General features: G+C 30.6%; 2 protein-coding genes across 4 annotated transcripts; one reads left to right on the forward strand and one right to left on the reverse strand.

The window, feature by feature from the left end:
• Positions 1-1493: 1493 nt before the first annotated feature.
• On the forward strand, positions 1494-11033 carry LOC101501482 (uncharacterized). 3 transcript variants are annotated; one of them, XM_004515943.4, is made up of 10 exons: positions 1495-1737; positions 2170-4268; positions 4371-5311; positions 5393-5479; positions 6621-6773; positions 7819-7982; positions 8173-8320; positions 9478-9600; positions 9720-9807; positions 10384-11033. In XM_004515943.4, the coding sequence occupies exons 2-10, from the start codon at positions 2510-2512 to the stop codon at positions 10593-10595; spliced, it is 3675 nt and encodes a 1224-aa protein (XP_004516000.1). In that variant the 5' UTR covers positions 1495-1737; positions 2170-2509; the 3' UTR covers positions 10596-11033. The 3 variants fall into 3 exon arrangements, with proteins under 3 accessions (XP_004516001.1, XP_004516000.1, XP_004515999.1); XM_004515942.4 differs by having other exon boundaries at positions 2170-5311; XM_004515944.4 differs by lacking the exons at positions 7819-7982; positions 8173-8320 and having other exon boundaries at positions 1494-1737; positions 2170-5311.
• Positions 11034-11790: 757 nt separating this feature from the next.
• LOC101502227 (potassium transporter 4) lies at positions 11791-17617 on the reverse strand. The gene is made up of 9 exons (XM_004515945.4): positions 17476-17617; positions 15990-16230; positions 15644-15892; positions 15159-15209; positions 14789-15049; positions 14297-14349; positions 13869-13983; positions 13514-13768; positions 11791-13147 (listed from the first exon to the last, which is right to left on the reverse strand). The coding sequence occupies exons 1-9, from the start codon at positions 17518-17520 to the stop codon at positions 12057-12059; spliced, it is 2361 nt and encodes a 786-aa protein (XP_004516002.1). The 5' UTR covers positions 17521-17617; the 3' UTR covers positions 11791-12056.
• Between the last annotated feature and the right edge of the window lie 9878 nt (positions 17618-27495).

Genomic DNA, 27495 nt, shown 5'->3' on the forward strand with positions numbered 1-27495 from the left:
AGAACTTAAGTTCTTCTTATGGATACAAATTCATCAAAGTCATAAAGATATATATATATTCATCAAACTAAATATACAAAATAGCTTCTTAGGAAGTTTAAGATGAGTGATTGCAAACATATGAATACACCAACGCACCCTACTTGAAAAAATGATTCAGGCGAAAAAGTTGACTAAATAACCTATAGAGGAATGATAGGATCCCTACTTTACCTTACTACTTCCAAACCTGACATAGTGTATGTGTATGTGTAAGATTTCAAGCTGACCCTAGGGAATCACATTTAACTGTTGTTAAGAGAATCCTTAGATACCTAAAAGACACTACCAACCTTACCTTGTTCTACAAGAAATCTCCAAAGTACAAACTTAGTAGACATTGTGATTCTGATTATGCTGGAGATAAACTTGATAGAAAGAGCACTAGTGGCAACTGCACATTTTTAGGTGACAACTTAATATCTTGGTCAAGTAAGAGACAAATTATAATTGCAATGTCAAAAGTAGAGGTTGAGTACATTTCAACAGTTGGCTGCAATTCTCAACTACTTTGGATGAAACATCAACTTAAAGACTACAAAATCCTAGAACCCAACATTCTCATCTATTGTGATAACACTTCTGTCATTTGTCTAACCAAAAAACTTATCTTACATTCTAGAGCTAAACACATAGAGATCAAACACCACTTCATTAAGAACTTTGTTCAAAAATGGATACTAAACATTCAATTTGTAAACACTGAACACCAATGGACTGACTTTGTAACTAATTGAAATCTATTTAAACACCCAGTGATAAGCTACATTTGTGGCAACTTTATATTGTTGCCTATGTGTTATCCAATGTTGACAACTCTTTTCTATTTTCTCATCAATATTGGTCAAATATGATGTTGTCTACTTACTTCTTCTTCTATATCAATGCTTCGATTTTAATCTGTAAGTTAAAGGTCTTTATTGTCTTCTTTTAAATTCTAGTTCTCTTATATCACAAAATTATCCTTGTAACACTTTGATAATTGCTATTGTATTTTAGTTTATGCAATTTTCTTTCATTCACTCCATACAATTTCCTTTGGCAATTTCAATTTTCACCGTTTCCATTAGTACCACAATTGAAATTTTGAAAAAATTTCACCATTTTGAACTACCACAATTAAATTTTGAAGAAAATATTTAATCTTTAAAAAAGAGAAAGACTTATTTAATTGATTTTTGTTTATATTACGAGATGAAGGAAGTATATAATAATAATAATAATAATAATAATAATAATAATAATAATATTAATAATAATAATAATAATAATAATGATAATAATAATAATTAAAAATTATTATTATTGTTGTATAATAAATTAAAACAGGAAAAAAAATAAGAATAATAATTTATGAAAATAAAAGTTGAAGGGTGGCCAAAAAGACTCTTTTGAGGGCGTTATATAATTTTATAATATTATTTTTGTTTCCATTGATTTTGAATATATTTTATTTTTCTAATGATTGTTTGTCATCATCCCAGAAAATTTCGAACCAAAAACAATGTTGTGTCCACGTAGGAACATTGAAACAAAAAGAACAAGAACAAGAACAATGCAACAAAGAGAGAGAGACATAGTTTCTGTGTGTGAGATCTAACCTTGTTTTCATGGTTATGTCTTCCATGTTTTGTTGTTGTTGCTGTTCTTAATTCTCTCCAATGTTGTTTTCCAATGGCCAAAATTGAACCTTCATTTGTAAGCCATCTTCACCCTTTTTCATCATCTCAATTCAATTCAACTCCTTGATCCAATTAAATTATTATTATTATTATTTTAGTTTTCTTCACTCTGATTCGATTGTATTTTCTTCAATTGTGTATGTCACCTTTTGAACATAGGAGATAGTTATTTTGCTTTGTATTATGTGATTTTTGTTTTTTTTTTCTAAAAAAGAGATTTTTATCTTTTCATTGGGTACCCATTTTTCAAATCTGGAAAATTTTGGATTTTGATTTGTACCCTTTCTAAGTTTTTGTACGTACTGCTTGAAAATGTTAATTTTTATTTTTTTATTAATCTTGGAATTTTTGAGTTTTGAAATTCATGCATGCAAGAAAAGAAAATGTTTAGCTTTTGTTGGTTCTGATTTGCATAAATTTTATTATGTTTTTTAAAATGTTGATGTAGGATCGGTGGAGTTTGGTTCATTTGGCTTGTTGGTTTAGAATTTCTTATATCATCACTCTTGTATATAATCCAAGACTCATATGATCAAGGGTAAAGTTGGAATTTTAGTAAGGATTTTTCATGTTTTCTATCATCGATTCTGTGTTTCATTGTTGGAAGATATTGGATCTGAAATTGTTAGCTGCAGTTAGTATTTATCTTCCTTGTTTCGGTTTTCGCAGAGTTGTTGGTATTGGATTGTTGAATTGAAAACATAGGATGAATTGAAAACTCAGTATTTACGAATTTATCACAAATTGTGAAAAAGATTTAGGAGTTTGAGTTGCTGTGATTAATTATCATGGCCTTAAATAAGAAAGGAAATTTGTTAGGCTCTAACATTGGTGAGTTTCCTCAATACACTAACCGAGAATTACCCGGCGGTGTTACAAATGTACATAGTAATAATAATATCCCTAAGGTTGGCGAAAAAGTTTCGGCGAATTTTGTTCATGATGGTAGAGTTCCAGTTCCTGATATATGTCGAAATCGTGAGAATGGACATGTGAGATATGAAGATCTTACCAAAGTATTAGGGTTGAAGAGAATGGATTCTGAGAGTTCTTCTGATATAGGTGACTTTATTATTCCTAAGAAACATCCAGTGGCATTAGAGATGGAAAATGGGGCGGCTTGTCCCAACATTTCGATCAAAACTCATAAGAGAGAAGGCGAAAGCGGCCGTGCCTTGAGGAAGACGTTTAGTGAATCGATTAGTGATCAACAAAGTACTAGTCATAGACACGTAAGATCTCACTCCAACGGGTTTAATGGTTCTGCAATTTTAGACGATTCTTTGTTTGGGAAAATGAAGTTTCTTTGCAGCTTCGGCGGGAAAATTTTACCAAGGCCCGGCGATGGGAAGCTTAGATATGTAGGGGGAGAAACCCACATTATATCGATTCGAAACGATATTTCGTGGCAAGAGCTTATGAATAAGACCTTAGGTATTTGCAGTCAACCTCACACGATAAAATACCAGCTTCCCGGGGAGGATCTTGATGCTTTAATATCGGTTTCCTCTGACGAGGATCTTCAAAATATGATAGAGGAATATCATGGACTTGAAAGTCATGAAGGTTCTCAAAAACTTCGAATATTTTTAGTTCCTTTCGGTGAATCTGAAGAGACATCGTCAAATGAGGCAACCAATGTTCTCCCCAATGATCCTGATTACCAATATGTTGTTGCTTTAAATGGCTTAATTCTAGACCCTAGTCCTACTAAGAAAAACATTGGTTGTGGTCAGAGTATGACGACAAATGAAGCAAATCAATTGGGGACTGGTTTGAATTTTACTCCGTCTTTTCAGAAACCACCCCCAATTGTGTCTTCTCCTTTTGATGGAATTTTGAATGAGTCCCTAAATCCGAAAAGTCCCTTGCGAATTTCTCCTACTCCGGTTCAAGTTGCGGGTTCTAGTACAGGTTATATTCAATTGCTTGGTAACAACTCGTGTGCGGGAAGTATCGAGAGCAATGCCTCGTTTGTTACTGCTCAGCTACACTCGGGGAACTCGAGCATAAGCACTTCTGATTGCAGATACACTCAACAAGCAGCTGTTACTTTGTTAAATGACGGTCAACATGGTGATGTTGGTCAGCTCAATGGACAGTATTTCGACAACTACAATCCGTCCGGCAAGGAATTCACGAGTCCTATATATGTTAGCCCTAGTAATGGTTACGGTGATGAAGTTTTTGGTGGAACCTTGCATAACAAGGAAAGAATATTATACTCTGAAAATCCTCTTTCATGCTTGGAGGATCCGATCTGTCAAAAATCCGAATCATATGGAACAACTAATGATGACCCCCCGCACGGGATGGCTCACACTTTTTCAGATTCGCAGTTGCACGAAAGCGGAGCAAGGTCACAGCAAGGAATTAGCCAATCTATCTCATTGAACCTTGAAAAAGTGCAATTATCTTCAATGTTAGTCTCTAGTGGTGTCTCACAAGTGAACCTTATGGAGGGTCAACACGATCCCTTCCTCCATCATCCTCGAATACAAAGTATGATACCGAAAGTGGAGTCATCTGAGATGCACAGACGGCAAGGTATGATGTCAACTTCTCCTTACTCAGAATCAGTAGGAATGAATGATCTTATTGATAAGGATAGCAATTTAACCGAAAAAAAGTACCTCATTGCTCAAACAGACTTAAGTGGATCCGGGTTTGTAGACAAAGACGTGCAGGAAAATTCTTTGAAATCGGAAAGGATGATGATAATAGAAGAAAAGAATCCTATTCCCAAGAAGGATAATAACAAGGTTTATGAGGGAAATTCAACCATCAATTACACGGGACTTGTGAATGAATTGCATCTTTTGGATTCCTTCCCTACAAATAACATAAGTGCTAAGATTAGTATGCAAAAGAATCGGGAACAACCGTTTGGGGACACACATCCTTTGCCGTCAGGCATGACAGGATTCTCTCTAAACAACCTTGTGGACAAGACGAATGATGGCAAGAAATGTGGTTTGGCTGAAGGTCTGAATGGTGAACAAGGAATTGATTTTTCAGCCAGAAACATCGATCTAGATGCTCCGATTTTTCAACTTGCAGAAAGCTTTCGTGACAAAAGTGCTGTCAGAGATCATACTTTCGAGTTTTCCTTTGATACAGATACTCTTAAATCTGCACAAATCCAGCCTTCTCAGAATCAAATCAACGCAGCAGGGACAGTAAACTCAGAAAGTGTGTATCCTACTGTATTGCACGATGATATATGTCCGCGATTGAACTTGCGAGTCGATGATGACCTGGATAATTCAAGCAAGAATACTTTTTCTTTTAAAAAGGAACCTTATTTTCTTGATGACTTGATTTCAACCACTGACCAAATGGTTGATCAGTTTAAACATGAACTCTCTTCCTCTGGACTGTCAAAAGTTGAAGATTCAATTTCAGGACGATCAAAAAATTCAGAAAGGTTTAATGATGCAAATCGAGCGGAGCCGTCTTTTGTAGTAGAAGATGTGACTGGTGATTTTTCTTCACGTAGTAAGTCTTCACATGTTTTTGATGAAGTTGGAAGTGATTTATCTCCGTCTACTACGGAAGTAGAGAGCACCGTCCCAGAATCTGATCCCGAGGTACGAAAAACTGAATTAGACTAGAGTTTATGATAAAAAATCTTTATGCTTTCTGAATATATTTTATTTTTTCATTTATAGGATTTTAAAGACGATCAAACCGACATGAATGAATTCCTTTCTGATGCAATGATAGCAGAAATGGAGGCCAGCATATATGGTTTGCAGGTTGACAGTTACTTAAATGTTCCGGTTCTGGTTTTTACATGTTTTAAGATGAGAATTTCATTTAGATGTTTTATTTCTCATCCATATATTTTGATAGAATGTGCTATTTTGTGTCTTTTGTAGAACACTATTAGCATCCTGAAAAATAATACATATGTGGATGGTTGATCAGTTAAAATTCCATGGTGGTATGCTATGTGATAAATGTGGCAATTAAGAATTGTCCATCCCCTAATGCTACACCTAAGCACTATTGGATTCAATGTTATTGAAGTTGCATTTGTGTTCCACATTGCCATGCCAAGGTTCTCGTTGAAAATATAATAGGATTGTGTAAATGAGGATAGGATATCCGTAAATATTCTTGTCATTATTTTTATTTATGGCCTTTATTGTCAGATCATTGGTAAGAGTTTGACTTGTAACCTCAAGGGACGGAGTTCAAATTCCCTCGGAGATGGTTTTAAAATGACCGTTAGTGTCGCTTGAATTAATAATAATTTCCCCCTTCCTCAATTCTTTTATAAATTTTTTAAAAAAGACTCCGATGTGTGGTTAAAACACACGGTCTCACCATATGCCTGTCTCTCTTTCAACAGTTTGAAAGTCGCGCAGTGCTTATATGAGCTTGCATGCCTCTCGCTTTATTTAGTACAGTTTTGTTAAATTGAGGCCATGGTGTGGCGGATTTTTGAAAAACTGCCATAGGCAATCTGAAAGAATGCCTGCCATGGTGGCGCCTTAGGCCGCAATAGCATGTTTATATGGCAAATTTTTTGCCTTCCACCGCATTCCGCCATTTGCCATCCACAATACTGATTTAGTATAAGCCACCATTTTATTTCTCTCTAAATTGTATTGGATACAATGTTTCCAAATTTTGCAAGGAAATTGTACCATGACTTGTTGAAATCAATTGCTATGTTACCATAATCCCTCCAAGATAATTGAATTCACAGTGAATGCAACTGTTTTGATTTTAGGTTTGTTGTTTCTATTAAAATCTTCATATTGTGTATCATTTTAAATTAGATCATTATTGATGTGTTTGTGACTTACTAAATGATTTCCAGCTTCCATGTGTTTTTCTGCATTCATCATATAATTTTCCTTAATCGACTTTTTATGTTTTGTCGTTCAGATCATTAGGAATGTCGATCTTGAAGAACTCATGGAGTTAGGATCTGGTACCTATGGAACTGTTTATCATGGAAAATGGCGGGGAACGGATGTTGCAATCAAGAGAATTAAAAAGAGCTGCTTTGGAGGGAGATCTTCCGAGCAAGAACGGTTGGTGAGTCTTTGTTGCAATGTTTTTCACAATACCATGTTATTACGTACTAATAACATACATATTTTACTTCTCTATCTATGCATAGGTTTAATTTGTTTGTTATAAACAAAGTGGAGGGATAAGAGTAGCATTAATAGGTAGAGCTGCCGCCAAAAATGTGAAAAAATAGGGAGAAGAGATTTTCTGAATGTGCTTGAGTGAGTTAAGCTAGGAAGCACTGATACTAACACGACACGTGCAACTCTTATCCCTCCACTTTGTTTATGAATGAGTTAAGCTTGGTGAATTAATAAATATTTTGGTCGTGTCTTCGTCCAACACCGACACGTGTCAGACACTGGAACACACCTTCGATCTGAAGTGTTGGTGCTATAGAGGAGTTAAGCACTCAACAACCATGATATTTATAAACACTTATTTACATGTTTATGTTTACAAGGAGAAATAAATACAAATGCAACTCCCTAAATACATGAATCTAAACATACATGAACCTAAGACTGAAAGTAGTTTCAATGAGAAACATACATGAATCTTACTATTTCCAACAAAAAAACATTCTGAACGAGAATATATCTTTTTCTAGTGAGCATTATAGGGATAATGAAACCAATGATAGAGTTGACTTAGTTTAGCAACATCCATCCCTTGTCACCGATCGGGAGATAGAGACTACTTCGTGCGCTATTTCAACAACTCCCATAGTCTGATTCTCCTATTACAGAAACTAAAGCAACACACTTATTCTTCTAGAGACTTAGAATTTGGGTTGAACCTAACTTAACTCCAATATGGTATCATAGCCTATCTAAGATCCGTTGGGCCGCCTGCTATCAAGTCACCACAATCGGGCCACTCAGGTCATGCTCCAGATTTCTAGTCCAAATTCTAATAATGGTATCAGGACATATCTAATCCTCTTGGAGACTAAGTCTCATATGTAGAGTATTCTCCAGATTCAAAAGTTGTTTGCTCCTTTTTTTCTATTGAAACAAAAGAAGTAAAATATGCACATGAATCTGACAATGTTTGCTGGCTTGGATAGGCAAAAGACTTCTGGAGAGAGGCACAGATTCTGTCAAATCTTCACCATCCCAACGTTCTCGCATTTTATGGAATAGTACCGGATGGTGCTGGTGGAACCTTAGCAACTGTAACAGAATATATGGTTAATGGTTCCCTTAGGCATGTCCTTGTCAAGAACAACAGGTAGCCTCATCATATATTCAATTTTCTGTGAATATTGTTTTTGAATAAATGTGCGTCCTGTTTTTTATCATCACCAGGATTTGAACTCTGGTCCTTATAGTAATAAACCTGATTAAACCCTTAGTTCAAACCAGTTGAGCTACCCGTCTCCCTGAATAAATGCACATACTGAATATCAACTTCTATGCAGATTACTAGATTGTCGTAAAAAGCTTATAATTGCCATGGATGCAGCTTTTGGAATGGAATATTTGCACTCAAAGAATATTGTTCATTTTGATTTGAAGTGTGATAATTTGCTTGTTAATCTAAGGGATCCCCAACGACCGATATGCAAGGTTAGAATTCTAGAAGTCAAGTTTCATCTTATTTCACAAAAAAATATATTTATGAAATAATAAAAGCTTGTCGCTGTGTTTTAATTATGCTCAATTTTTTCTGATGAAGATGAGCTTTAAAAAAATTTCATAAAACAGTGGAGACTTAGTTTGAAACTGTGAATAGAATCATAAACCAGGCATAGTACTTTTGTATGTTAGAAATGATTGAGAGATTTCTAAACCCTAAATTTGTATATTTTAGTAAATTTTGTAAATTCAAGTCTCAATGTCTAAGGGGGTAAGAAGTTTGATTTTTGCTAACATGCATTCTTCATTACTCCTTCCGTCCCACAATAACTATCACAATTGCAAAAAGAATTTGTCCCTCAAAGGCGGTCACTTTAGTTTCCAATGTAATTTTGATTTATTTTTTTCAATTGTACCATCTAATTAATACTATGTGTATCACTCCCAGTTTTCTATCCTCCCACTTTGCATTTATATGATAATTGGAATACACCAATGATTAATAAAGATAATTTGGTAAAATCACTATTCTCTCTTTCATTTATCATCTTCTCTTAATTTGTATAAAATGGTTAAATGTGACGGTTACTTTGGGACAGAGGGAGTATTATTCATTATTGATGAAGTAAATTTTAGCACAAGGTATTGTTGAATTGTGTTTTATCCATCCTTTAAACTCAAACGGTTTTCAAATAAAGGTTCTTCAAATTTGAGTTAGGCCTAACTCAATCCTTACAAAACCGACTTGTAAGGTGAGAGATGTCTCTCACTTATAAACTCATTTTCATGCCATAAATATCTCATCCAAATTGACATTCTTAACACAACCCCCTCATGATTTGGATTGGAATCTGGAGCGTGACACGAGTGATTTGGATCAGACATCTGGAGCGTGACACTAGTGGCCCGATAGCAGGTGGTCCAACAAATTTTAGATAGGCTGTAATGTCATCTTAAAATTTTGGTTAGGCCTAAGTCAACAGTTGTCTTGTAAAATGAGAGATACCTAGAAAGTGGTTGATATGTTGGCCATATCAGTCATATCATAGTCAATAAAATATGTAATTAATTGTCTTGTTTAATATGAATAATACTTTTTTGTTACTTTAACATCTATTGTTTGTTGATTATTTTATTTTTTTTTCTAGGTTGGAGATTTTGGATTATCAAGAATAAAACGTAATACCCTTGTATCTGGCGGTGTACGAGGAACCCTTCCATGGATGGCACCAGAGCTGTTGAATGGTAATAGCAGCCGAGTTTCCGAAAAGGTAATATAAGAACATTCATGAGTTTTAGCTATATTGAGCAATCAATGAATCTCAATGTGGAATGACTTTGATTAAGATATAAGAACATTCATATTTACCTTGTGGAATGACTTTGACAGGTTGATGTTTTCTCATTTGGCATCTCAATGTGGGAGTTATTGACAGGAGAGGAACCTTATGCAGATATGCATTGTGGTGCCATTATTGGTAAGAATATGTTCCTTAAAAGGAAAGCTCAAATCTCTTACCATTCAATAAATTTTTCTTTGGAAAGAATCAAAGAAAATTGAAATCTTGTTGTTAGAGGTTGCATTATCATCTGCTTTATTTGGCTTTAGGCTCTTAACTGTGACCGACCGATATCTTTAAATTGTAGCGTAAAACTTTGTTGCTTGTGTTTTTGTTGAAGGCCAAAATTGAACAAAGAGGTTGTTCCGAAATGTCAGAAGTCTAGAGTTACTTTGTGAAAATATTTGTTATTTTCATTTCTTAAAATTTGTGTTAATTTTACGTATTAATAAAGAGATCAGAGACTTTTAAAGTGAACAATTGTCTATATTTCTAGAAACAATGAAAATGTCAGAAAACTATTATCATTATTTTCAAAAATTCATCTTCATTAACTAGCATTTTTCATTTTTTCTTCTTGACAATGATTCACTTCAATAGTCTCTCATCTACGTTTCTTTTCAAAGTGTTTTATAGGATTGAATTGAAGTTGTGTAAGTGTGGTGTTAGAAAAATCACTTACTTGCTTCTCTTTTGTTTGACATGTTCGTTTAGGGGGTATTGTAAAGAACACTCTTCGACCACCTATTCCAGACCGATGCGATCCCGAATGGAGGAAGCTTATGGAAGAATGTTGGTCACGTGACCCTGAATGTCGGCCATCGTTCACCGAGATAACCAACCGGTTAAGATCTATGTCTATGGCACTTCAAGGAAAGGGGAATTATCATGCATGGCAGTTGAGACCTAGTAATAATGCTTTTTAATACCAAAAAGGCCTTTTTTCTGCAGTTATGTTTGATGATTAGGATTGAGAATAGCCCAGACTAAACTAGGTTTTGTAAGGCCTGAGTATGGTCTGTCTTTTCTGCCGTTATGTTTGATTGTATAGGACTTTCATTTATTGTATATAATATAATAGAATGTGATTAAGAAAGAAGTGAAGACTAGGATTGGCTGTTTTTTGAGGGTTACCGCAACACTTACCTATGGTTTTTGTGATTTTCATTAGCTGTTTATATCTTTATTTGTTTATTCTTTCTTGTAAAAGCTGAGGTTGAGATCATATGGTATAGTTGTTTTGATATATATCAATTTTGTACTTGGTTGAGATCATATTATATAGAAACAAAAGGTGTCTTCAGTATTATGTACACAAACAACAGTGCTTGTAATATATTCTAAGAAATTTTTGTTCTTTTTTATTTGTTGTTTTTACAATTTAAATTAGTATTAATTATTCTTTTGTCAAAATTATTTCTAACTATTTATTACAGATAAAGAAATAGATGGAATAAGATAATAAAGAGTTTAGAATATTATGAAAAAAGCAAGAAAAAAAAAACATCAAAAGTAACAAAATTGCTGACAAAAATGTAACCCTGAATGTAGTCTTATGGCAATGAATAATGATTTGGTAACCCAAAAATAAATTAATTCCTTAGAATTGAAATTATTTCAAACTGATGAAAATTATATTTTTTTCAGCTCTAAAAAGTTGTATAAGCTAGTGTCAATCTTGACAACCTTTAACAGGTCATTTTCAAGTTAACCAAGACAATCAAATCCATGGAATAACCACTTCAATCTAAGTAAATAATGTATTGGGAGTCCTCAAAGAGTCCTAGAAATCAGATCCGATGCGATGGCTGCATAGCCTTGGATCTAACTTTTTTTTATTATAATATTGGCAAACCAATAAGAATCCAAACAATCACATGACCTAAAAAGGCTGATAGCTTGCTCAATTATATAGAAAAATTAAAGAGAAAATGAACATGAACTTTACGCTAACAATTAATATTAACCATTGATTTTATTATTCCAATATTAACCATTGGTTTTATTATTCCACTGCATGATCGTAATTTCCACAATAAAATAATTATTCAATTAATGAATTGTATTGATTGTTAGTACAAAATTATTTACACCGACAATACATAGTCATAAAACTCAAAATTTAATACAAAGAAAATATCAAATTCCAGAAAATTCCTCCCACAATCCAATATTCTTAATAATTTTACAAGAAATATTTGTAAGTCCTTGGATTCACCTTCTCAATGATTTAAAATGGAGAAAAACAGAAGTTGAAAGACCAACATTCAAGAGAGGTGAAAAGTATGTAAAATTTACAAAATGGAAATACTAGAAGTATCTTATTTCTAATGAATAATTGTACTAGGAGTATTTATAACCTATATATGGTAATAAAATGCAAGAAACTAGACATAATATATCATTCCAACTTCAATAAGACTGATGTGAGGAATGTTGAGAGCTACAGCTGGACCCCTGCAATTCTTCCGAAGAAATGAGTATCCAATATCAATCACAAGCTTTTTCAAATATGACGATGATTTCATCGCCTTTATAGACGAATATCCCATTATATACGTAACTCCAGCCTCCTTGGCTTGGATTAAATCTAAAAGCTCTTCTCTAACGGCGTGATCCAACCCAGGATTGTTAGGCACTTGAAATCTTACTCGACGCCTTCTGACTTGTGGGTTTTCATCGTCGAAACTAGATTGCAAAAGTCGCAGGGTTACAGATCTGCTACTAGGGATGCTTTCGTCGATACCACTGACATCTTCTTGATCAGAAAATATCAAGCTTGCAGTTGATTCTAAGCTTCTGGTACCTATAACAGCCATCCTCCCATCGAAAGAAGAAGTTTCGGAACTCGAGAGTTGTGGTTCCACTGCCTCCATCTGGATAAACTCCATTATATTTTGTATGAGATGGTTCTCAAAGTCCCCATCATCCTTTTTAATGTCCTTGTACCCATATCGAACAATGCACCTATACATTCGATATGGTCTAGGACAAGCTCGACCGATCAGGAAACGCTCTTCAGGTGAGACATATGGAACGGGAGCCGATTTTACACAAACAAAAACAACCACCTTGTGAAATGCAGGGAGGTTAGTTACGAAGTGAGTAAATACCACAGGTATTCCTGTGGCAAGTTCCGAGTAGATGAGACCTATCCCTGGGACACGTACAATTCCGAGACTAGGCCCTAAACCTAGTAACCATGTCAATGAAACTTTGTTGTGTAGATCATATTTGTACTTCCGACGAATACCGTAATGCCATACATACATAACAACCAAAAAGAAGAAGGACAAGACAAGAGGAACCCATCCTCCTTGGTGCACTTTTAGGAATGCTGCTGAAATATACACACTTTCTATCACCCAAAAGAACAAAAGGAATATCGTAGCAATCGGGACGCTTTTCTGCCAGACAAAGATTATGACTAGTGCCATTAGAAATGTAGTTACAAACATTACCGTCACACAAGCAAGTCCTGCGACCAAATACCGAAAAAAACAATCACTTCAAAAAGACAGCCATTTCTTTTCACAATCAGTAGCAACAAGAAAATAAAAGACAATAAATTTTTTACTCACCAAAACAGCACAAGCATTACATATAAGTTAAACTATACCTAAAGATATTTTAATTTGATGTCGACAGAGGCATTAGAACTGATTAAAGTCAAATGTTTCCATTACGAGGGCGTCACATTAGTTACACTTTTCATCTTAGCATTCTGCATAAGGCTTCTACTATTATACTTTCTGTATAGAGTTCTCACTTTCCATTAATAATGTGATCTCCCTATAGTCTTAGTTTCAACACAAACATATAGACAGTTAACTAAATAAGTTACCGTAAGCATTTCCAATTAAGGTTGTGTCCTGAAATCCAATGGTTACAGCAAGTGTCAGGACCATAAGTATCCAGTTTATTTCTGGGATGTAGATCTGTCCGAATATGTGTTTTGAGGTGTGAACAACTTTGACACGGGGAAAGCAACCAAGTTCATGACACTGCTTGACGATGGAGAAAGTCGCAGTGATAGTAGCTTGACTTCCAACAATGGCTGCCATTGTAGCAATAACAAATACCGGCCAAAATACAGGTCCTGACACCACAAGGCAAAAACAGAAACAAAAAATTTCATTAAAAACTAATTATGACATCGGTATCAAATGTCGGCTAGTCAGAAACTCAGAATAACTAACCAGGTAGTGAGTCATAAAAACTGTTATGAACAGACTTAAGGTTTTTAGACAAAAAAGCTGCTTGTCCCATATATTGCATTACCAAACATGGGTATATAACAAAAGCAAATGCAATCTGCATACAAAAAAAGAATGTTAAGAAATTTCTTGTAAACACAGTGCAAAAGTACAATAATTTTCCTATTTTGCTAGTAGGAAATAATAATAGCTTCCTCTGTAACACCCAACACTTCTGATCGAATTTGTGTCCTAGTGTTCGACACCGACCTACATGCACACTTTGATTACATTCAATTAGTTCATTTTTTCAAATTATTACCGGTGTCGACGTCTTAGCGTCAGTGTTAGTATCAGTGCTTCATAGATAGTTTCCACAACTAAGATAAATTCGATACATAAAATAAAATTCAGTCAAGCTACAAACTCACCCTTATTGACGAAGCAGTAAAATGACCAAGATCTGCAAACATAGCTTCTGATCCTGGTGAGATGCAAAAATGACATAATCATTCCATTTAGTGTCTCCTCTATAAAAACTCAGCTTCTAGTTAGTCAAAGTTCACTTAAATTTACAATTATAAGGATAAATTATTGCTGCAAAGGTCCTTCCATGCGGGGTCCATGTAAGATTACACCCTAAGGGGATGTTTGGAAGGAGGACTTTGGAGAGTTAAGTCTATATTTTAATCTATATTTGGGATTTCAAAAAAAAAGAACAACATGATATATGATCATATAACATTTCAATCACACTTCTTTTATTCTTAGAAACATTTTACAGTTTGTTTAATTTTGAAAAGAAAAATAAGTTTTCCCCTCCCTTCCCAAATAGACCCTAAATCTCAATTAAATTTATAAAATAGAAGAATTATACCAATCAGGTTATAAGATAACTTCTTGTAGGTCAAAAACTAACATACCAGTGATACAGAGAAGTATCCCTCCAAGAGAAATCCAACCCTCTGCACCAGTCTTGATGAAGAACTTGATAATATATTGTGGGGAGATAGCATAGACTATTTTCGGATTCCAGTGTATTGTATTATAGATGCCAACCAAAAAAATCGATAGAAGCCAGATGATTACAATTGGTGCGAACATAAATGCAACTCTGTGTGTTCCACAATGTTGGAGAGCAAACAAGCCAACCAGTATGACACATGCTAGCAGGACAAGTTCACCTGGAAACAACATGAAATTTCTGTGTTAACATTATATTTATCTCTTTATAGGATTGCACAAGCAATGATAAGAACTGAAAATATCTTTAAGAAATGGAAATTGGCTCACCGTCATTGAATTTCGTTTTTGTAACTTTTAATCCTGATACTGATGCCAGAACTGCAGGGTCAGACGCAGCAGGGTAACAGTTAATTTCATATTAGAATCATGACGATAATCGTTATGTAATGTTTAACGCTGAATGTTATTAACTGAGATCATATTCATGTTAATAATGATCAACAACTCAAATGAGTTACGCATTAATCTTTTAAAAACTTTTTCTGGAAAATAGAGCATGCATGAAAAATTCATAAATCAATTTTACTAGCTCAGCTTTTAATTTTTTCACAAAATCAACTGATGAAAGGTTCATATGCTGCATTGAGTACCAAGAATTAAACAACAACAAAATAGATACAAAGATGCTCCAGAGTGCAGTCACTCCCATATTTCAAATATATCAATAAAGCAATAATAATAAACAAACCAGAAGAATTTTGTACTGATCTATCAGAAGTGTCTGTACTACAGAGATTACAAGAGCACCTTACCTGAAATAGCTGGAGAAAGTACACCATCACCTATGACCATGGAAGCACCAAATAGTACAACAACAAGCAGAGCTGTTCTTGACCTTTTGTGCTTCTCCAAAAACATCTTGAGCGGTGACGAGGCAACCATCTGTGGTGACGACGGACCATATTTGTAGGACGACAGCTCTTCATCAGCTGCCTGTTGATTGGGGAGCAAATTAAATTTGGCATGCCTACAGAGCAGTGAATATAGAGCAAATGTCCCACCTGACAATAGTTGCATGATCATAATCAGAAATTTCAGTTCATAATCTTTTACCACTAGAAAATAAAATTAAAAGGAAAATTGATGTCATTAGAATACCTTCACCATTATCATCAGCACTCAATATGATGAATACATATTTAAGCAAAGGTATTAACGTAAGCGTCCAGAAAATCAATGAAAAAACACCAAAGATAGTTTCTTCATCATGGTGGTTCTTAAACTTTCCTTTAAATGTGCTTGTATAAACATAGAGAGGTGATGTGCTTAGATCTCCATATACTACACCAAAGCTTTGATATGCTAACAATAAATTCCTCGACAAGTTAATCCATGACAACTGCAGAGAACCCCAAATCAATACAATTTCATTACTTAACTAATTGACAATACCAGTGTTGTCAATCGCAAAATAGTGGTTTGTTCGAATTCTGCTACACTACATGGCTATAGCACCGCATAATTTGACAATACTTTTAACTAAATAGCGTATGGCAAAACAATGACGATTTGTTGAAATTCTGCTACGCTACAACGCTGCTATAGCTGCTATTTGACAACACTAGACAATACCATAATAAAACATTGCACATAGAAACCAAAATATAGTGAAAATCCAAAAGAATGCATATTGAGATGATTGGTTAGCTTAGCTCTTAAAGAAAAAAGAAACTACAGAAGAACAATTGACTCACATCCGTCAATAAAACATTCAAAATTAACTTAAAAAACAAAATAAATGTGAACATGATATGCTATTGGATTAAAATCAACAAGAGAAGCCTCTATAACTTTCTAGGGTAAGCTCTATAGATCAACCAACCCATAAAAATCTGAACACATTGGTTCCTTTAATTTGGAGACTATTGTTTGCTATGGATTATAAAAAAAAATAATAATAAATAAATAAAAAATTGCTTTTGGCGTTTAATAATTTAAAAATCATTTGTTAGAGATTTTAAAAAAATGCAGAAGTTGTTTTGTGTTTCACTTTTAACCAAAAAAAAAATAAATTATAACAAAAAAAATTCTTATGAGAACCTAATCAAAACAGCTTCTCATTTAAAGCAATTTTTAGATTATTTTCAAATACTGATTTTATTTCAAAAGTTGTAACAAAAAGATGAAAACTTTTAACTCCTAACAGTAATTATTTAAAATAAAAATAAAAAAACTGGAACAAAGAGGCTCGATATAGATACACATCTTCCCAATTTGAATTTCCCACATCAAAAGTTCAAAACACATGAAATATGCTAAATTTTACTACTACAGATACCTATGTGTAGTGAATAATTGGAATCCCACAAATCTGAAAGGTTCAAAAAATTAGGAACTGAATTTGAATGAAAAATGTAAGATTTTAATAAAAATTATGCATAAAATTGAAGTGTTGTACCAAAACAAAAAAATACTTAAAATTGAAGTGAAGTAAAACAGAAGCATGAAATAAGAGTTCTACACAATTCTACAAAAAAATCAAAGTACCTATAAAATTAAAACTGTAAGATACAACATAAAAAAACAAAAAAAATTCAAAAAAAAAAAAAGAAGAAGAAGAAGAATGAAGAAGTAGTTTATTTACCTGAGAGGGATTGTGAGAAGACGAAGGTGTAGTTTGGTGTTCCATTACAGTACAGGGAGTGACTATTGAGAGAGAAGAAAGTAACCAAACAAAATTGCAACAAACAGCATCAATCACTAGTTTATTTCATCTCACAAATTAATGTCACGTATATATAGAAAACAAAAAGTCTAATTAATTAATGTTAATATTTAATGTTATTCTTTGTTTTCAATGTGTAATAATAATAATAGTACTATCACTTTTTCACATCATTTTAAGAAAATAAATAAAATATACTACATTTGTCTTTATATACATACCCTATTGAGAAAATTATAGGATATAAAAAAATTGATACTTGTTAATAATTAATATGATTTTTATAATATTAAATTTGTTAATAATTAATGTATTTAAAAATTCAATAGAGTTTTATAGAAAGGAAAAAAACTAAAAGAGTTTTGTATTTAAAGATAGAGGTAATATCTCAAAATTGATGTAATTTTTCATTTATATAATTAAATATTTTGTACATTAGAATTTTTAAAATATTAGTATTATAATAGGAGAAAGATAAAAAGTTTGAATGCAAATAATTAATTATGAATGAGTTAAATATTTGATTTATAAAATGTTATTTATATAATTAATGTTTTAAAATTTTGAATGAAAATACAGTGATTTTTGAGTCTAATTAACTCTTGTGGTTGGACTCCTTAATAAAAACATGCTAATTAATTATTGACAACTATAATTTGTTAAAATTATTTTTTTTTTCTCTTATTTATAATTAGTTATTGATGTCTATAACAAGCAAAAAAAACATCAGGTGTGAGTTAGATAGAAAGTTAGATAAATGTTTTGATTGTATTATTTAATTGATACAATGTACATCAATTATAGTTTAATATTTTTACAGAATAAATTATAAATAAAAATAATCAACGATGCATATTAAAACAATTTATTGAAAAAATTAAGTCTATTGTTTAAATTATATTACTAATGACTATTAAATTAAGTCACCAAAAATATAACAAACTATATTAAATTAGGAGTAGGTGCTAGTTTAGTGGTAATAATCTAATCTTGTAATTTCAAAATAACAAGTTGAAATTCTGGGATAGTTGTAAAATAACCATCAGAATTACTAAAATTAATATCCTTCTTTTTTCATTTCTTTTTTTTTTTCAAACAATAAAAGAGGTAGATAAGTGATTTATCATTACATAGATTATTGGTTTTTGTTTATACTCCATTTTAATAATATCTCAAAATTGATGTAATTTTTCATTTATATAATTAAATATTTTGTACATTAGAATTTTTAAAATATTAGTATTATAATAGGAGAAAGATAAAAAGTTTGAATGCAAATAATTAATTATGAATGAGTTAAATATTTGATTTATAAAATGTTATTTATATAATTAATGTTTTAAAATTTTGAATGAAATTACAGTGATTTTTGAGTCTAATTAACTCTTGTTGTCGGACTCCTTAATAAAAACATGCTAATTAATTATTGACAACTATAATTTGTTAAAATTATTTTTTTTCTCTTATTTATAATTAATTATTGATGTCTATAACAAGCAAAAAAAACATCAGGTGTGAGTTAGATAGAAAGTTAGATAAATGTTTTGATTGTATTATTTAATTGATACAATGTACATCAATTATAGTTTAATATTTTTGCAGAATAAATTATAAATAAAAATAATCAACGATGCATATTAAAACAATTTATTGAAAAAATTAAGTCTATTGTTTAAATTATATTACTAATGACTATTAAATTAAGTCACCAAAAATATAACAAACTATATTAAATTAGGAGTAGGTGCTAGTTTAGTGGTAATAATCTAATCTTGTAATTTCAAAATAACAAGTTGAAATTCTGGGATAGTTGTAAAATAACCATCAGAATTACTAAAATTAATATCCTTCTTTTTTCATTTCTTTTTTTTTTTTTCAAACAATAAAAGAGGTAGATAAGTGATTTATCATTACATAGATTATTGGTTTTTGTTTATACTCCATTTTAATAAATATGAGCTCCTGTTGTTTATATATTAACATTTTACTTTTAAGACAATGGAAAACACTATAGTAATAAATAAATATAATTTCATAAAAATATAATTCTTCTTCTTTTATTTATTTTTATTTTTTTAAATATGTGAAATAAACAAAAATCGTAGTAATTGTGAGACTGAAGGAATAGTATTCTACCCTATCTTCCACTTTACTGTAAGACTCATCTGTAAAATTCAAGAAATTGGAAAATAATTGTAGCATTAAATTTACCAAATTTGTGATATTTTTCATTTTTCATAATTATTGGTAGATAGAGGTAATATCTCAAAATTGATATCATTTTTAATTGATATAATTAAATATTATGTACATTAGGATTTTCAAAATATTATTGTATTATAATAGTAAAAAAATATAAAGTTCGAATGTAAACAGGTACTCTCATGTTGTTTATTAATCAATTAAATATTTTATATATAAAATATGTAATTTATATCATTAATATTTTAAGATTTTAAATGAAAATATAGACTATAATTAATTCTTGTACTCGTAATGTAGACTCTCCAATAAAAACACATCAATTAATTATTAACAACTATAATTTGTTAAAATATTTTATTTATAATTAATTATTAATGTATGTAACAAGCAAAAACAACATTAGGTGTGAGTTAGATAGAATGTTAGTTAAATGTTTCAATTGTACTATTTAATTAATATTATGTACATTAATTATAATTTAATATTTTTGCAAAATAAATTATAAGTAAAAATAATCAAATTATGTATATTAAAAAAATATTGTTGACCATATTTAATATATGCAATCTCAATGAATAAAAAATTAAGTCTATTGTTTAAATTATACCACTAATGACTATTAAATTAAGTCAAAAAATATAACAAATTGTATTAAATTAGGAGTTGGTTTTAGTTTAGTGGTAATAATTTACTCTTGTAACTTCAACATATCGAGCTTAAATCCTTTAAAGAATAGTTGTAAAATGGAGATCACTATCACTTTAATTAATAAATTTTTTCACATTTCTCCTTTTTCTTTCTTTTTTTCAAAAAAAAGAGAGAGGTAGCTAAGTTATTTATCATTAAATAGACTATTGGTTTGCTTATACTCCATTTTAATTAGATTAAATAACACATGCGATCCCTTAACTTAATTTTAATTAATATTTTAGTCCTTTATTAATATTTTTTTTTATTTTATCTTTTATTTTAATTTCAAGTGACAATTTGATCTTTTTATATTTTAAAATGTCAACAATGTTATCCTTTTTATTACAAAAACTCATCAAAATTTTCAAACAAAACCTATAAAAGTAATTATCATCTTCAATGTAATGCAAATTTCATCAAATTCATAACTTAAATATTTAAATAAACTCATATTTTCATTCTTTATTTGATGAATTTGATGTTGTTGGAGACGACATATAATTTGAGAAACATATCTTATGATAACCAAAAAAAGAAGAATGTGTGTCGTTTAATGTTATGCACTTTCTTAAAATTAAATATTTAGTTTGTTAATTTCTTAAAGGAAATTAGTGGAATAATTAGGTGAATTAAAATTGAAATTGAAATACAATAAATAAGAATATTAGTTGTAAAATGTCATTAATAGTTAATTGATATTTTAAAATGATAAATTATAAGACAATATTCCACTGAAAAATAATTAAGAAATTTAGTTAAGTTAAATTTTTGGCTTAAATTAATTTTTGGTCATCTTATTTTAACTGAATCACAATTTTAGTTCATTTGATTAAGAGAGAATAAGTTAGACCGAGTTAGACTTTACAAGACTTGAATCTTGTCCACATTGAAAATATTTGGTATGAGTCTGATTTATTATCTGCGCACAACCCCACTTTAATGCTTAGTCTGGCTATTTTTAAAATTCAGACAAGGTCTGAAAACTTGTTTAAAAGTCTACTTCACTATTTTTTTATGAAAGTCAACATCACTAAAGTGGAGAGTGGTGTAGACTTTTGTAAATAGACTAACAAGTGAATATTTCATAGATTAACATATAAATATATCAATAAACTTTAGTTCTATTTTGATATATAATACTATGATATCATATTTAAATTCTTTTTCACAATAATCTAAGTCAAAAATTGATGTAGTCCAATATGATTAAATTATAAAAAATGTTAGCAAATTGATGGTTTAACACAAAGTACCAAACTTAATACTATAATAATAATAATAATAATAATAATAATAATAATAATAATAATAATAATAATAATAATAATAAACTTGTTCATATTTAATTAAGTACGGGTCTTGTCTAATTATAAAAAAGTTTGGTCTAGTCTCGATCGTAGACTATGCTATAGGTCATTGTCGATCAAATTGACCTATTCTCACTGATATCCCTACTTCAAATTTAAGGAATTTAGTCCATCTATTTCACAATCTTTTAAGATTATTTTCCTCCTCCATATTTGGGTTCAATTGTAAGGTTGTCTCCAATTAATTAATTTAAATAATGACATGTAATTAACGTTTTATAACCTCAATTTAACATTGACTTCATAAAATATAATTATACGCCATTAATTAAGAGGGCACAATAGCATAATTGAGTCCAAATGTAGGTGGTGGGACAAATCTAAAAAATTATGAGACATTAAACTCATGAATTTTGAAATGGAGACTCAAATCGCGATCCAATTAAAATAGGATGATCAAAATTACATTTAAAACTTAATTTTTTTCAGAACAAAAAATATTTAAAAGTGTCTTTAATAATAGAAATTTATTATGTGAAAAATAAAAGAACTATTAAAACTAAAATTTATATTAATTTAAAATTATTTTAATTTTAATGAAGACTATTAGTGTCACTTTAATTAATAAAAATCTCCTATTCTCCAATTTGATTTTTTTTTAATATATTGTCTCTATAGTTAAAACTCTTATCTTGAATTTGAGTTAAGTTAAAAAATAATAGGATAAAATAAGAACAATAATTTTTATAGTTCCATTTATAAAATGTAATTTATAATGTACAAAATTGAAATATAATAAAATATAAATAAATAAAAACAAAATTTGGTATTAAATTTAAAAATGACATCATCAATAATTAATTTTGAAATATATGTATGGTTTTATGACAATGGTAATTTTGTTAATTTATATAATCTAATTTTGAAATATATGTATGGTTTTAGAAAATATTAATTAAATATTTTAAAATAAATATAAATTTTTATTATTGTATTTTTCTATTCACATATAATATATATTAAATCATTATTTAGCTTATATATAAAATAGAATTATTTAATTACTCATGATTTTTTTTAAAAATTGAAATTTTTTATTTAATAGTGTAAATCAATTTTTAAATATAAAATTATTTGCTACTTATTTAATAGTTTTTATTTTTGTATTTATAATATTTAAAAATATTTTAAGTTAACTTAAAAAAAAACAATATTGAATCTCATGATGAGATTTTTTATTTTTATATCTCTATTTTAAAAAAATTCTAACCAATATATCTCACATTGAAATTATATAGCCCTATTTTTTTGACCTTCAAGAGGTCGCCTCCTCGCGCAGTAGGAGGTCGCATCCCTGGGATGCAACTATCTATAAGATTTTAGTGTTTTTTATTTTAACAATTGAATAATTGTCAATTAAATAAAAACAAAACAAAATTATATTAATAAAATCAAACAAAATACATTAAATTGAAAAAAGAAAATGCGGTTGAGTAGATGTGTGAAAATAAATAACGATATATATTATTTTAATAATTCTCTCTAGATAAATTTATATTATTTTAACAACTCCCTCCGATTTTGCATTTAAATAAGCAAGTTGATTCTATTTTGTTTGAATAGATGGACCTAAACAAATAAAGTGGTATATTATTTTAACAATTCTTTCATATTTTGCAAATTTAATTTAATTTTGTAACAATTTCCTCCTATTTTTTCTCTGAATCTAATAAATAATAATAATAAAGTAAATTATATTAATAAATATGAATAAATATAGGCTTAATTGGACTTTTGGTCCCCCCATTTTGTTTGTCCCCAGTTTTAGTCACCTAAACTGAATTTGAGTCCAAATCATGATGAGTTGTCATTTTTTAATGACGTGCCAATAAAAGGGTGACGTGGCAGACGCTTATGTGGAATAAACTCATTATTATATTATTTCTGATTAAAAAATATAATTTATATTTTTAAAAAATATTATTATAATTGTGATAATATTTTTAAAAATAAAATTTAATTGTTAAAATTAAGTTAAAAGAAAAACAACCCCAATTCAACAAAACCCTAAATCAAAATCTGAAGTAGAAGCATATGAACATCTTAAGCAGAAGCATATGAACTAGCTTGAACCCTAAATCAAAAAACAGCCCCAATTCAACAAAACCCCCAAATCGTGAACCCTTTTCATCAAAATCGACCATTTCCCTTTTCTTCATCATCATCATCTGATTCCGATTTTGTCTTCTTCTTTATTGTTGGTCATCTTCCCTTTTTATTTGGGTTCTTCTTCTTCATCGTCTTCGCGTTCCTTTGTATTCCGTTGTTTCTTCTTTTTTCTCTGTTTCGTTTCTTCTTCGTTTGTTCGTTGTGTTTTTTGGAGAAAAGAATGTCTTGTCATTCATATTCAGTTACAAGCAACAATTCTCATTTGAGAATTAGAAGAAGAGAATGTTTGTGTGGACTTGAATCTCCTTTGTATACTTCTTGGACGGCTGAAAATCCAGGTCGAAGGTTTCATGGTTGTAGATTTTATAAGGTAAACTATTTGTCAAAATTCTGGATTTTTTTTTTTTTGTATTGTTTACAGATTATAAAAATTTGTTGTTATGTTGTTTAGTTACATGGTACTTCTTGTTTTGCTGTTGTGTTGTTTCAGTTACAGGGTAAAAAATCTTGCAATTTTTTTGATTGGTTTGATGAGCCAATGACAGAACGTGCAAAAGAAGTTATTATGTCTTTGATGAAAAGGATTGATGAATTCAAGAAGAGAGACAATGTGTCAAAAACTTGTGATGATGAAATGAAGTTGAAGTTGAAACTAATGAGGGGCTTTCTGGCACTTTCATGGCTTTTGATTATTGTTCTTTTGGTTATTGTAATATTGAAGTAATTAAAATGATTGGATTAAGGGTGTTTTGTAATGATTTAATTTAGGGTGTTTATGGTTGAAATTGTAATGTAATTGTTTAATATAATCAAATTTGTAAGGTTGTTATTATGAAATGAAATTAGTATTATTGTATTTCGATTGTCTATTTTTTCATGTTAATAACTCAATTTGATATCATTGTATAAATAAAATTTGGTCAAACAATTTTCCAGTTGTTTGAAATAATCAGAATAATCTGGTCAAAATAATCAGAACAATATTCCAATTTTTGAACCTAAATTTGATAATCAGAATAATCTGGTCAAAATAATCAGAACAATATTCCAATTTTTGAACCTAAATTTGATAATCAGAATAATGACAATAATCAAAACAATTTTTCAGAATAATCTGGTCCATAATCTGAAGTTAGAATTTTGATATCATTCCATCATTACATACTACTGCATTACAAAATAATCGTTCCATAACTTAAGTCCAACAAAAGGTCATACTAATGCATTACAAAATAAAATTGTTCCTTCACAAGTAACCAAAATAAAAGTACATATTCATAGTCACCAAATTATATAGGTCCAAGTATGATTACATATTCATAATAACCAAAATAAAAATCACAAGTTTCGTGTCTTCAATTGATTTGTGAATCTTGAATTTGTGGAGCTTGTGAATCTTGAGATAAAATTGTTGGTGTTTCTCCCTCATCACCTCCAACCCTTGTTGTCTTTGCTCTCTTTGTTCTGTTGATGTTATTTCCACCTTTTGGTATCTCTCTATCTGCTGCACTTTTACCCTTGCATGTCCTCGTGTTGTGGCCAAGCTTCCCACAGTTCTTACATTTCACAGTTGCAAACTGTCTTGGTAGTTTGTTAGAACCTTTTGACTCGTCATTGGACTTGTTCCTTTTTTTCTTTGGTCTACCCGGTGCTCTTCTCATGATTGGGGGATTTATAGGATCTCCATTTGATGCATGCCAAAGTTTTGGTCCATTTGATGGCATTATAATGTAAGAGTAACATGTTAAGAAGTTTGTTTTCCTATTTAAAGAACGAGAAACATGTTAAAAGCAGCATGTTAAAAACCAGCATGTTGAAAGTCACATGTTATAAACTGAATGTTATGAACTAGCTAATCAAAACCAAAACCAAATTGCAGGGCAGAACCAGAACCAAACTAAACCACAACCAAACTAGAACAAAATTAGAACAAACTGAACCATAACTAAACCAGAACCAAACTAGAACAAAACTAGAACAAAATTGCAGGGTAGAACCAGAACCAAACTAGAACAAAACCATCTAACTGAACTAGAATTGAAACTAGCAGAAAAAAACCATGTAGCTGAACTAGAATTGAAACTAGAACATCCATCTAATGAACATCATGTTAAAATCAGAACCAAAATTAAAACCAAAACCAGAATTAAACTAGCAGAATAAAACCAGAACAAAATTCAAATGAACATCATGTTAAATTTAGAACCAAAATTGAAACCAGAACCAAAATTGAACTAGCAGAATAGTATAATGCAGAATACCAGAACTGAACTAGCAAAAACATCAATTGAACAGAACCAGAACTGAACAAGCAGAACATCAATATTGCAGAATACCAATAATGCAGTTAAAGTCAAGTTTTATACCTATAATAAGGTGAAACGTATGATTCTGGATCAGCTTTGTTGTGCCATATACAAACAAGAGCATGGCAACACGAATACCGGTCAAATCCCACTTACGACAAGCACAAGTTTTTGTGTGTAGATTTACCGTATAAGTATCTACACCATTTGTGACACTAAACAAGTTAAAATCATCATCTCCATGCCAAGTTGGGAACCAACTCCCAGCTGCTCTTTTTGCCTTTTCCAATATTTGTTGAATCCTAGGACATATATTGCCTCTATATCGTAGCATGAGTTCCTTTTGTTTGACAATCCTTAATGTAATGTAATGTTTCAAACCTTCAAGTAATGTTATGATAGACTTATCTCTATACTCCAATACAGCCATGTTGAAAGCCTCACACATGTTGTTTACTTGGAGGTCACATTGTGTATCAGTGCGAAATGATGACCTAGTCCACATAGATGGTGGGAGTTGCATCATGTCTTTCCAAGCATCTTCATTGATTGCCTTAATTTTTTGCACTGCTTTCTCCCAATCCTGGACCACAGTAGCTCTTGCTGCCAACCAAAGAAGCTCTTTCATATGTCCTCCAGGATACTTTTTTTCTTCCAATTCCCATACAAGTGTTTAACACATAATCGGTGTTCCACATGGGCCCCAATGTTGGCAACGGCAGGTACCAATCCCTGAAATCAATTCATAAACATATAGCTTATTTAATTCAGAATTCAGAAACATATAGCTTATTTAATTCATAATTCAGATAGCTTATTAAGAAATAGATTACATAGAACAAATTGCTTAATTCAGAAACAGATTGCATAATTCAGAAACATATTGCATAATTTAGAAACCGATTACATAAAGTTCAGCACACATACCTTTTGTTGATCTGAAATGAATGCATATTGCTTATGCTGAACATTGTTGAAATCAATTCATAAACATATAGCTTATTTAATTCATAATTCAGAAACATATAGCTTATTTAATTCATAATTCAGATAGCTTATTTAGAAACAGATTACATAGAACAAATTGCCTAATTTAGAAACAGATTGCATAATTCAGAAACAGATTGCATAAACACATTGCATAATTTAGAAACCAATTACATAAACTTCAGCACACATACCTTTTGCTGATCTGAAATGAATGCATATTGCTTATGCTGAACATTATTGAGGTCCTCCAGTAAAAGATCCAGAAACCATTG

The sequence above is a fragment of the Cicer arietinum genome, chromosome 8 (assembly GCF_000331145.2).
Source record: "Cicer arietinum cultivar CDC Frontier isolate Library 1 chromosome 8, Cicar.CDCFrontier_v2.0, whole genome shotgun sequence".
Classification (NCBI taxonomy): Eukaryota; Viridiplantae; Streptophyta; class Magnoliopsida; order Fabales; family Fabaceae; genus Cicer; species Cicer arietinum.